The sequence below is a fragment of the Dreissena polymorpha genome, chromosome 14, assembly GCF_020536995.1.
Source record: "Dreissena polymorpha isolate Duluth1 chromosome 14, UMN_Dpol_1.0, whole genome shotgun sequence".
Classification (NCBI taxonomy): domain Eukaryota; kingdom Metazoa; phylum Mollusca; class Bivalvia; order Myida; family Dreissenidae; genus Dreissena; species Dreissena polymorpha.
This window is the reverse complement of record NC_068368.1, coordinates 23,096,795-23,109,999: the sequence shown is the minus strand read 5'-3', so window position 1 is coordinate 23,109,999 and position 13,205 is coordinate 23,096,795. Positions and strand designations below refer to the sequence as shown.

Here is a 13,205-nt window from a genome sequence, read left to right as displayed (position 1 = left end):
ACGCTCAGTGTGAAAACACATTTTAAAAACATTTTGCGAAAAGCTAAATGAAAATAAAACGAGTGGCAATCTGTCAACATATCTATTTAGCATCGGATTTACTTCTAAACTTTTAATAAATCTATGTGTCGAGTGAAAGTATATTATCTACTTGTTTGCTCTTGGTTATGTGCAATGCTTTTTTATGTCCAGATTATGTTTTTACAAAATGCGTAGATATTGAGTTCATGTGTACACGTACACGTATAAGTTCGTGTGCGTGTTAGAATTTCCATAGATGGATAATCATACACGAAGGGTTTTATTCACTATACATGTATTAAGAACTTGATGCAGAAGGAAGCATATTGTTTTATTGTTGCATTTTACACAAAGAAATCTATCTACAGCGAGAATAATATTATGACCGCACAATACAAGCACAAACCACTAAGCGGAAACGAAACAAACAGTCAATAATGCCTTATATGGATATGTCACTTGTTTGGGACACTACAACATACCACAAATCAGATGACTCAATGCGTTTTTATGTCCGGGTTCATATTTCCACTTGTATTGCGACACTGTTTATGGACAAGCTTTAACATAGTGCACGTAACCATGTATATAACTTGCATCGTTTTCATTATAATAATGGATATACCTCAAATAATACTCTGTCATTTTCAGAATATTTTTTTTTTCACTTTACAAACATGCATGTAAGAACAAACAGAACTAGCGAAATGTTGTGTGGAATTTTTTTTATTTTTTTTTTAATGGGGATGGGGCTTTGAAGTGCCACAATATTGTTGTATATAAAAATTCCTTCTGTTACTTACTTACAATCGTTCATTCATTAGATTACATCTAAATGACGTTATGTCAGCCCTCCCCGCGTTATTAGCTTGAATGATTACATGATATGCACTTTATTCTAGTCTGGATTTGTTAAACACGGTACGCATAATGATCACAATCCAAACCGGTGTTCCGAGTTCGCCTGACTGTTAATACTGTAATTCTATAACGAGTTTTGATTGGCATTTTTTCCACGTCAATTTATCTTTGATTGTAGTTCAAACAAGTTCCAAGGGTAATTATCTTTCTTAAATAACGATTGTGTTAATAAAAGCGCAAAGCATCATTAACTGATTATAAATATGTTGAAAGTTAACATGGAAACCCAGTCTCCAAGTTAAACAATTAACAGATATAAATGCTCGTGACTATATATAAGTAATGGAAGATCCAGTGTGTTGACATTGTCATGATACAAATATTATTTACAAATGACGTGTAAACATATGGTGCTTAATCTTAACAGAAATATTTCGTTTTGTCTCCGAAAATATCTTCCATCGCAAACAATAACTATTTCTAAAGATTGGTGTTAATGGAAATGTATTGGGTTGAACATGTACAACGTTTAATGTTAAACGAGTCTCCTTGTTACCAAAATAGAGACTTTGTAAGTGTTTGTTTACAGTTTTGCCTGATAAATAATGAGTAGAATCAAGAACAAATACAATAAAACATAAGTTTATATCATTTGTTCAAGAGGGAAAAGCTAGTAGCACGATTCTAATCAAACCGCATAATGGTTGGGATTTTATAATGTTAATTGTAGATTAATTTTATATTCTAGCATATATTCTAACCGATCTATATTATGATTCAATACTTCTTTTACAAATGATTCATAACATATAATTGGACAAATGTGGCGTGTTCTGAGAAAACTGGGCAAATGCTTGTGCGTAAAGTGTCATCCCAGATTAGCCTGTGCGGACGACATTTTCCGCCTAAACTGGATTTTCGCTAAGAAGAGACATCATTTTAATGAAAAATTCCATAAAAGCGGAAATTGTTGTCCCTGATTAGCCTTTGCGGACTGCACAGGCAAATCTGGGATGACAATTTACGCACAAGCATTTTGCCCAATTTTCTCAGAACACGACACATATACCGTCATTCTATTTATGGTGTGGTTAATCATTAAAAAATATTTCTGCGACATTATCTATGTATATTGTATATATTTAATAATTTAGATCTAAAAGTCAATTGATCAATATTAAGAATTATGTAGTTTACATTGATGGCGCATGAGTGCATAAAATATACATTATCATTCAATCATACTTGATTGGTGCAATGTGTATGTTCAAATCTCTGGCACACCTTGCCTGAAATCCATTCACTGATTGCAGCACACATATAACATTATAAAACTATAAATAATTGCATCAAGAGACTAAGGATGAAGGTCAAACTAAAAAAACGGTTAAGCAATTTACATTATAGCATCAAGTCAGTTGTTACCGAAAGAAATCATTATGCCGGTATTCTAATTTACGAATCAGAATGTGTGTTAATGAGAACATAATTATCATTTTATACACACTCTTTACCGTTTTATTGTACATTCGAAGTTCAGATTTTCAGTTGAGAGTAGATGAAAGCGCATAAACATGTATATTACAGGATATATACTCATACCTATAATTCTTAAGTGTTCAAATGCAATTGTATTGTATGTTTACTGTGAATAAAATGATACTGACTATAATTAAAGGACCAAATACACTAGCCTGTTGCACTTATGTTATGCAGATTCTATGTTATAAGAGTGGGGTTCTAACAATAAGCACATGTTGCATGTTAATTTACACATATTTTAATTTAATGTGTAAATAACATAGTGGATAGCACTTAAAATAGTATAAAAAAAGCATAAAAGGACATGAATTTACCCAAACAAATATATCATGTATGTGTTAGATGAACAAATAATTCAGCTAAACATATTTTTATTGAAGAGGTACCTTGAATTATCCTCAACTGTAAAAGGATTAATTTTAAGTAATTATACTCTTCACATCATAATAAAATCAGTTATATATGCATTCGCGTGAAACAAATGCATCCATATGTGTTTTTTATCTAGATATTACTTTGGTATGTTAATTTATTTAGTTATCAGATGGCATTGGTTCCAAATAATTTCATTTTTGTGCACTATATGCCAGAAAACGGTTGTCACGTAATAATATTTACAGAGAAAACACATGGGGTATTTTTATAAACCATATCTTCATAAATTATAACATTATACACGACCATAATTACACTATTTACATTGTTAGACATTTTATAAAACGGACACTTTATCAATGTTCTGCTTGATACTCAACTGTTTAATTAGCCTTTGTAAATGCTGACTGAAAAATGTTTACATTCCATGCAACACATGTGTCACTCAATTTCAGTCTTCTGATTTATCACGATCTACAAAAGAAAGGAGAGTGTTTCATTATATAACGTTTATATAATTAAGGGTTTATTTGTTTGTAAAGGTCTAATTACACAATGTTTCGCACCTTGTTATATCGAGACTTCAACATTGATTTTTTAAGGATGTCACATAGTATTTTAAAGTATTGAAAACTGGTAAAACATAGTTAATTGTTGTCGTCAAATAAATTGACACAGGAGTCATTTAACAAGATTAATTAAGCGAAATTTCTTTTTACTGACATTTAATCCGATGATTCAAATTATACAAATCTAGCAATATCTTATGCCATTTTCTTGTTTTATACAATAATCTTTCGTTATTTTTCTCTACCATATTTTTATTGACTACCCACACTTCTGATCTACAGCACTTACGGAGTAAAATGATTGGTCAAAACAAATGATGTTTTTTTTTAAATATTACACTTCCAATTAGATTTGTTATAACATAACACAAACGCATTCCTTAAAGTTTTAAGAATGTGCCTAAGTTTAAAATTTATCATTTATTTTAATTTTTGTTTTGAAAATTATTGAAAATTAAACAACCTTATATGTTTTATCTTGTTTCATTAAATAAAAACATATTTAGTCACTCTTGAGAGAAAGTACTTCACTTGATAAACGCCATACATTCAATTAATAAAATTTTAATTATATATTTTAACATCACTTTCTTTACATATTGTCAGTTTTACATTAGTGCATAGATTACTTATAATTATACAAAAATATTGTTTGACCACTCAGTATTTATTTATCAAAACTTAACGCTTATGACCGATTTTCTTACCATTGGAATAATTTCTTGCCTACAGTTAAAGCTAAAGTGTTCCATTCATATATATTTTTTAAAGTCAGCATGCATTCATCGTTGCTGATGTCTTACCAATATTTGTTTTCTTGTTGACTTTGCTGTACTGAGGAACACATGACGTCAAACAGGGTGGTGCAGGTGGAACCTCCCTGTATTGCAATCATACAATCGATTTTAAATTTATTGTGTTTGTAATAACAAACATTTGCATATCAACAATTTGTCGGTATTTATGCTGTCGAGTTCGGATAAAATGGGTTAGCTATAGTTCTTTCAATATACGCGCATTTGAACTTTACATGAATTTTACCATATCATTAAAAACAATAAACATGTTGTTTAATTAAGACTCCAAGTACAATGTCCAGCCTTGGAAATGTTCCTTTCGCGTTTAAAATCTTTTTAATATCATCAAATTACATTTGCCAATTAATGTGATAAGCCCTCATCCAGGAGAGGAATTTGTATTCAAATGGTGTGTCATTTAAAGAACTGAACGAAGAACAAAAGTTCAATTTCATTAAAAAAATTGCATGCGTATTTCGAATATTAGTATTTACAACTTATATCAACATAAATACATTGTTAGCAGCTGCATACACATTGTTATATTGCACTTACCTACTCCAAACTGTATCTTTCACACCTAAAATATACAATATAAATATTCTGAATAATCTACTGTTATCGTTTCAACTTCTTTACATTAAAGAAGCATCAATATTTGATGTCAAATTCGAGTGTGCAGAAGTTACGAATTGATTGATAGGTGTATGTATATGAAATAAAACTTGTTGCAAGACTTAATATACAATTGTGCTTTTTAGTGTATAAACATGTTAACTCTGAGAGTTATGTGTTAATACCACGTGTTCTCTCTTTGCAAACTGTTGAGTAGAGTGGGTCTTCTTTGCTTGTATTGTCTTCAAGTGAATCAGCTTGCGCCACATTTATACCAGCTCGGTCTTCCTTGTGCACTGGTAAGTTAAGCGGATATTTCCCTTTGTCTGCAGAAGAACGCGATTCTATCTCATTCACCGTTGTGTAAAGGGTGCCATCTGTGTGTGCAACTGCATTATGTGAATCATCGTGTTTTACACTGGTGTGAAGTGAGTCTTCTTTTTTCAAACTAGTCAAAGCCAGTTTTTCTCTTATCACAGTTTTGAACAATGGATCACCATCGTGATCATACAAATGAATTTTTATCGGATGACTGACTTCAGGTGTTGTATTCTTCTTTATAACTGAATACAACGGGTCATCATTTCGGTTTGAGTTCAATGGATGACATTCACATGCGTTATGTGCATCGTCGGGTGGTTTGTGCTTGTTCCAAGAACAAGAAAATGAACCATTCTCATGTCCACGTATGTGAAGGGGATCCATGCTGACGGTTGTGTATGTAGGATCATCGTCTATGTCGCATGCAGGATTTAGATGACGATTGCTAACAGATGAGTCAAGATAGGTATTTGTCCTGATGGAAAGTTTAAACGAAATTAAAATGCAAATTTGTACAGGTATATATTTTTGAATTAAAAGTAAATACGATAAGGATTCTCCACTTATTTGAACGTAACATCACTGTATCACGCACGTGCCATATATTTTTTTATTTTACCAACGGTGTCATAAAACAAAATATCAATTAAAACAACATGTGCATGAACACCACACACACTCTCATCTGAAAAGGAAGACACACTTGATGCTCATTTACGACCACATTCATTATACAGGTTTTTTAACACTGTAACTCTTTTCAGGCAAATACATATTTTTAACCATAGTTCGTCAATTAATATTGGGCTTGTGGTAGTGTTAGGCAATACTATCAACTTTACAACAAAAGTTATTGCATATAACTATCTGGAAGTGAAAATTTATTTCAATTATTTAGTTTTTATAATGTTTTAATATTACTTACATATAGCGTTTTAAACATAAAATTCATGTTTTAATTAGTACAAATTGGTTTACACTTTCAACTTATATGCTATTTTGACATCTAATATAGTAAAAATGGTATAATCTTTTAACGTAAAGTACCGGGACGTCTTGCGTCATTGTGTTTTGCTCTGCTATACAATGGATCATCATCGTCTTCGTCATTGCCTCCGCTTCACATGGCAATCGAACCATTACGTGATTGATTAGTTTTCATAGTTCATTTTCGTTGATTTATTTACTAAGTGCATGAATTTTTTCACGTACATTGAAATTTACATTTACTGTTAATCGAGTCGGTATTTAGAAAGTATGTTTACATGTTTTAAACTATGTATGTTGATAGTTTAAAAGTGAATCATCTTTTTACAAAAATAAACAGTGAACAACGTTTTAAATAAGAATAAATTATGTCACCATGGTAACTGTTCCATTGGTGCTAAAAATACAAATACCCTATGGTTTCAATTGCCATGATATTTCTTTTGAATGTTAAGATTATTTATCAGTATGTACAATAAAAAATGTAAATATGCATGTACCGCTTTATTACAAAAACAATGTAGAATCTCACTCATAATCATATATATATATATATATATATATATATATATATATATATATATATATATATATATATATAACGCAAATGCAATAAGAAACGCAACCTGTAGTGTTGCAGCTAGTATTTGGATTTGATGATAACGGCCCATCAGAATATGTAGCATTACCACATCCAACTACAATATTGTCTTGTTCAATATGAACCGAACCTCCGTTGAAACTTACAGTGACTACATTGGCACCTCGACCTGTCAATATTGAACACAATACTACGCACAATGGAAAATGTTAATACCTACGTTCTTAAATAATGCATAGGTAAAAGATGGTTGCATGCTATTTAACAACCCCCCACAACTAAATTTTGTTAAAATACAGATCGACGAATTCGCAATGTCATTAGATGAATTAAAGTTACTTACCAACTTTACGACTCCGACAAGCATTCAGTTTCTTTCTATATACACACACAATTAGTCCAATATCCAGCAATATAAATGGCCCAGCTGTCGCTAGAATCGCCAAAACTACAACTATATTGGCTGCATTTAGCAAAATAACATGTACGATGGATGATCCAGAAATGAGAAGACGTTTATATAGCTCGTTTAATATACATTTAATTGAATACAACTTATATAGAAATGAGGTAGGACTATTATGGAACAGGTTTAATAAACATATTGTGGAAATAACATGTTACGTACCCACTCGATACGCTGATATAAAGATCATTATGGCAAAGCGGAGGTTGCCATTATTATTATTTTTTTAAAGTTATAAAGCAGTAACTTTTGTAAGAAATATATGCAAAAACATTTTGCAATTTAATATAATCGTTGGACAAATATAACGTAAAATCTGAGCAATTAATATATATGAGCGAACACCGTCACAACTGCAGTTATGATGAACATTATTTAAGAAAATCATAACATGCATTTCTAGTTTTGTAAGTAAATTAGTGAATTAATTTTAGAACACTTTTACCGGCTAGTGAATTTATTAATAAAGCGTTTGTAAAAAAAAATGCGCAAAGCTATTGTTATAAAAACACGACAATAATGTTCGGAGTTAGCAATTGAGATATAACAGGATAAGTAACTAACTAGAAAACGGACTATCGAAGAGACTGTTAATTGTAAGAAGCTTATCTTCTGGAATGCCTCAACTTATTAATTCCCTTTATTTGGCATTGAACGTTTTTCGATAACATGTACGCGTCTTGGGACAAATTGAGGCCATTATTACAAAAAAAAGTTTTTCTTTGTATCATGTGTGTTTTAAGTGCATATGTGACGTACAAAACTGATACAGCACACATTTGAGCGGACAAAAACGTCAGTCGTCATGTTTAATTAACGTTTGAACAGATTGTCTTTGCCTCACACGTTTACAAAATGCGTGGTTGTTATTTCAAAAAAAATGTTTATAATTTAAAGTGCGAAAGCTTTAAATTAATTAGTATTCTTACTCAGGCAAAACTGCGGTTGTCTAGTTTTACATAAATAAGAGGAGGTCGATACAAATTGATATAGAGAGTTGAGAGAGAGTTTCAAGGTTTATTGTCTAGTCCATGACATGTACAATATAATAATACATAAAATAGCACAATTTACAAACATGCATGGCCAATCTTATAGATTTGTAAAAGACATTTAAGTGTGTAATATACACTTAAAACTATTGCTTTTTTTTACAAATACATGTTTCATAGACATACATCATACAAAAACCATATTGCCCCTGTTAACCTTATGTTAAACACCTGTAATAAAATATTGAAGTTGATAAAACACTGGTGATTGTAAAACTGGGTACTAATGCGCATAGTGAAAAATGATGTAAAAGAGCGACTACCTAAGTGAACTGGTTAACAGTTGCTTTCTGTATTTTAATAAAACAGTTATTTAAAATGGTAAAATAATAAGAAACATTTGTGTAATAAACCACTAATTATATTAAAACCTAAAGAACTATAATTGAGCGTTAAAGAGAATTTATCATCTTTAATCCTATATAATAGATTTTATACACAAAGACGCTCAATATACCATCAACTTATGAATAGAATTTCTTACTATATACAAGTACATTATATAACAAAGATAATAAATATACTATCGCTGCTATTTACATAAAATAAGCAACGCTACTACTTATTTACACATGTAGAACTGTCTTCTTTGTAAAATTAAAAAGCAGGTTTTGGCTAAAATTCTTGTTAATTCTTCATTGATAAAAAGGGATTTCAGCTTATCGCTATTCGACATGTTCATAAAATTTGGAGTAGAAACAACAGTTTTTCCACAAGATTATATCTGATATCATTATACATGCTACATTCTAATGATACATGACATTCATTTTCAATTGTATTATCTCTACAAAATGGGCAGAAGCGTCTGTCAGCCGGCAGTCTTTCATACCTGCCTGTCTCGAATCGGAGCAACACCACATCTAAATTTACACAGGGCCGATCTATGACTCTTAGGGATTATATACTTGCAATATTTCTCAACATCAACAGTAGCTTCTAAGCTTATTTCCACCTCCACCTGATACACCATTACTAGAGTTAATTCTCTGTAGCCAATCTACTTTATATTTATTTAACATAAACTGTTCAATGTCCTTAACAAGAACACCTTTGGATATAGGTCTAGAAACATCATAATGATGTCTAAGATTGCAATGAGATAGATGCTTTCGCATAAAGAAAAAACAATTTTTACATCTTTCTGATTTGGTGCTAGCCCAGAGTGCTATGCACTTGTTTAATCTAGAGGAATTGGTAGTGGAAAGACGGGCCCAGTAATTTGCCACCACTTTCCATTGGCGGATAGGGACTGGAGTCCAACCCATTTCCCCAGAAACACCAAGATTTGGAGTGTATTTACCCACTCCTAGATAAAACCGCATCGCCCTGTTCTGGACAGCTGTTACACATGAACAGGATTTATGCCCCCATACAGCCGCCCCGTAAGCAATAACTGGCCAAACAACTGAGTCGTAAAGCTTCGTGTAGACATCGTATGGTACACCACCAATTGTTTTAACTTTGGCAATAAGTAAACCTAAAGCACTACTAGCACTCTGAGCTACCCTCTTAGCAGTAACATCAAGATCCAAAAACTCATTCAAAACTAAGCCCAGATATTTATACTGATTTACATATTCTATCACTTGGTCACCACATGTGAACACAACATTAGATCTCGGCATAGATTTTGTACGAAAGTGAACAATATTGCTTTTTCCTACATTAATATCCATGCTATTTCTAATACACCATTCATTTAATACATTTAATAGTGTTTGTAGGTTTGCTCATTATCAGCCAGAAGTACAATATCATCAGCATATAATAAAACACATACAATCTCATCATCAATTTTAACACCAATATCTTACGATTTCAAAAGCAATCCTAAATCATTTATAAATATATTAAACAGAATAGGGGACAAAAAACACCCCTGTCTTAAACCACATTTTACTTCAAACCAATCTGTTATATGCGAATTAACTCTAACACAGGAAGATACAGAATTATATATAGATTTGATTGCCTGTAGCATTTTTCCTGACACACCATTACTAAGTAATCTATTCCAAAGTTTTGTTCTATCTATTGAATCATACGCCTTTCTAAAGTCAATACAGGCAGTAAATGTTGCTAAGTTATGCTGTTTACGGGTTTCTATAATACTTGTTAGAGAAGATAAGTGATCGACAGTACTACGTTTTTTCCTGAAGCCATTCTGTTCATCTACTAAAATATTATTTCTTTCTATATAAGTGCATAACCTATCATCAAGAATCCTACAGTAGACCTTGTAGATTGCAGACGCAAGGGCAATTCCTCGATATGACACCGGGTCTCTAGGATCTAGCGTAGGAGACTAGGGGATAGGATTGATGATTTACTCCAAGCTGATGGTACAATTCCATTATCAAAACATAAATTGAACAACACATGTAAAAAATAAATGGATGTATCATTAAAAAGTACTTCAGAGGGTATCTTATCTACCCCATAAGCTTTCCCACGTTTAGCTTTCCATATTGCTTTCTTAACTTCTGCAATATTTATATTATTATTAAAAGGATTATTACTTCATTACCAAAATTAATATTATCGCTATCAACATCAGAGTGAGCTCAAATCATGTTTCCATTTATTCAACACATCTGAAATTTATGAAGAGACTGTTCCATTGTCCAAAACAACTTGCTCTGGGATCAGCTTTTTCTTGGAGTTATTTACACCAATTTTTCCGATAGACTTCCAAAAGTTATTTTGATCAATTTCACAGTCCTCCAACAATTTATTCTGTAAATTAAACCAATATGTACGCTTAGCTTTTTGTACCTCACGGTCAAAGTGCTTGCGTAACTTAACATAATCAGCTTTAAAAATATGTTTAAGACTACGAACAGTACAACTTAACCATTTCTTTTCAGCAGTACATAATTTAGACCACAGATCTGTACATGATACATGTGAAAATCTTAAATGTTAAATTACTCTTTGTCAATTACTCTCACCCCATGCGATTAACAAATAGAGCAGGTCCGGGAGTCAAGTATCTATGCTGGATAGTTTAAGCGTTTATTCTCAGTTTGTGATAGGAATTAACCGCTTTGATTTATGCTCGCAAAACAACTTTAAGAAATTCGAAAACAATAACGTGTTGATGTTTTGTGTTTCGAAAAGTAATAATAAACGGAAAATTTAAATAAAATGGTTTGCAAGCAAAATATACAACATAATTGTGTTAATGCGTAATACTGTATTATGCATTATAGATGTTTTACAGAATCAACGATACTTTGAAATGACTTGTTTATAATTGTAATCAACGTTGTCACAGTTGTTAAATCTATCTGTGTGTTAAATAATTAAAGCATGTTATATATTATTGTATATATTAAACACAACGTATATCCACAAAATGTTACAAAGCAAAGTTTCGTTAAGTTTTTTTTTCATAGCATTAATATTTTTCAACCAGATTAATTGTCCTGTGCGAATCAGACAGTCGTAACGAACAAGCCGTGCTCAGAATAATATTTAAGAATCAAACACTTTGTGAATATTTCGATACATTTAAAACTGTTGTCCCCTTGATAATATGCGGGGGCGCGGAAAAAGTAGGAATACAATATTCCGAAACGGACGACTAGCTTTAGCATCAACACATTTTAAATCGGTACTGTGATGCTGTTTAGCTGTCATTTTAGCTTGACTTTTATCTACGCGTTTGTTAAAAAACACTGGATCCTTGAATTAATACGTAATTATTTTGACTGTGTTAATTAAAGTGCATACTGATTAAATCAACTTTTTGCTGAACATGTATCAACATGTAATCATCAATAAAATTATTGATTGTTTTCAGAGTGTATTAATTAAGGAGAATGTCCAATTATATAGTTGTATTTACAATGTGTTGTTTACATGAAAGTTGACTCAAAATATATATTTTTCTGATCTTATAATTTAAGTTGTATAATAAAGATCGCCGTGGCGTAGTAGATATGGTGTCCGCCTAGCGATCGGGAGGTCATGGGTTCGATCCCCACTGTTGGAGTGTTCTCTAGGTCACAATATACCAAAAGATTTCCTTTACAAATTCAATGTAAAACCGATAACTTCAACGAAAAATAAAGTCAAACTTTTGCGCGTAGACACCCCCATACTCATACCTTTTCTTAAAGAGCATGCCAAGCCGAATGGATTTACACAATAAAAAAGATAGGTCATCCAGTATGTAAGAAAGAACTTGACGCGAATCAACGGTCACTGTTTTAAGGCCACCTTTTTACCGGCTGATCTCCAGTTGATGAGGGTTTCCCGCCATCTGTCAAAATCTCATGTAGTCTCCAACCTATAAGCAAAACACTGAATTTGTAGTATACAACAATGTTTTCCCTACCACATGCACACATAAATATTCAAAAATAAAGTCATGGCAACTGCCCATACAGAGAATTGTGTCTTCAAATAAATGACGTTCCATTCTTTAGAGGGTATAGCATTGAACACAAAAATGATTTAGTATAGTGTAACCTCTAGATTTCCCCATAGACACTAAGTACTGGTTTACGTCCCAGGAAACGGACTCGAGAGCGTTTCAAATAAGACTTAGGCTTTCGATGAAATCGAGCTAAAATAAATAGGTTTAAACTAAGTTGTATAATTTAGGTGTACCCTAATATATGGTACAGTAATGCGAAAACGTAGTTAAAATGTGAATACCGTTGACATTTGAAGCGGCAGTGTTTCGGAATGTGTCGTCTGTTGTCGCAGAATTATTATTCTTTATTGTTGTGGTTGTAAAATGTTCCGCTGCAGAACAAAACGTTATAGTGTATTTAATGTCGTGCTGTAAGATTTAGTAGAATACTTAGAAGTAAGCGTTATTTGGTGGTGCTTTTGAATAGTTGATAATACAAATCTCACTAGCATTATTTAAGGACTGCTTTTTCCGAAACAAAATAAGATGAAAATGTCCACAAAGATATACATAGTATAATCGAGTTAACCTATTTGTTTGGTGGTTTCGATAGTTCCATATGCACGACTCTC

The 13,205-nt window shown here is 32.0% G+C and overlaps 1 protein-coding gene and 1 long non-coding RNA gene across 2 annotated transcripts; both read right to left on the bottom strand.

Moving 5' to 3' along the window:
- Positions 1-3,050: 3,050 nt before the first annotated feature.
- On the bottom strand, positions 3,051-5,571 carry LOC127857079 (uncharacterized). Its single transcript, XM_052393412.1, has 4 exons — positions 4,966-5,571; positions 4,721-4,745; positions 4,172-4,248; positions 3,051-3,273 (listed from the first exon to the last, which is right to left on the bottom strand). The coding sequence occupies exons 1-4, from the start codon at positions 5,483-5,485 to the stop codon at positions 3,251-3,253; spliced, it is 645 nt and encodes a 214-aa protein (XP_052249372.1). The 5' UTR covers positions 5,486-5,571; the 3' UTR covers positions 3,051-3,250.
- Positions 5,572-6,148: 577 nt separating this feature from the next.
- On the bottom strand, positions 6,149-12,956 carry LOC127857073 (uncharacterized). Its single transcript, XR_008038310.1, has 5 exons — positions 12,876-12,956; positions 7,033-7,137; positions 6,715-6,858; positions 6,464-6,485; positions 6,149-6,219 (listed from the first exon to the last, which is right to left on the bottom strand). It is a non-coding gene; the product is annotated as an uncharacterized LOC127857073 (long non-coding RNA).
- Positions 12,957-13,205: the final 249 nt, after the last annotated feature.

Coding starts and splice junctions, on each gene's coding strand:
- LOC127857079 (XM_052393412.1), bottom strand. CDS start 5,485: ATGGATCCCCTTCACATACGTGGACATGAGAATGGTTCATTTTCTTGT. Junction 4,249..4,720: donor AAAGATACAGTTTGGAGTAG/GTAAGTGCAATA, acceptor ATTGCAATACAG/GGAGGTTCCACCTGCACCAC. Junction 3,274..4,171: donor CAACAAGAAAACAAATATTG/GTAAGACATCAG, acceptor TTTCTTTTGTAG/ATCGTGATAAATCAGAAGAC.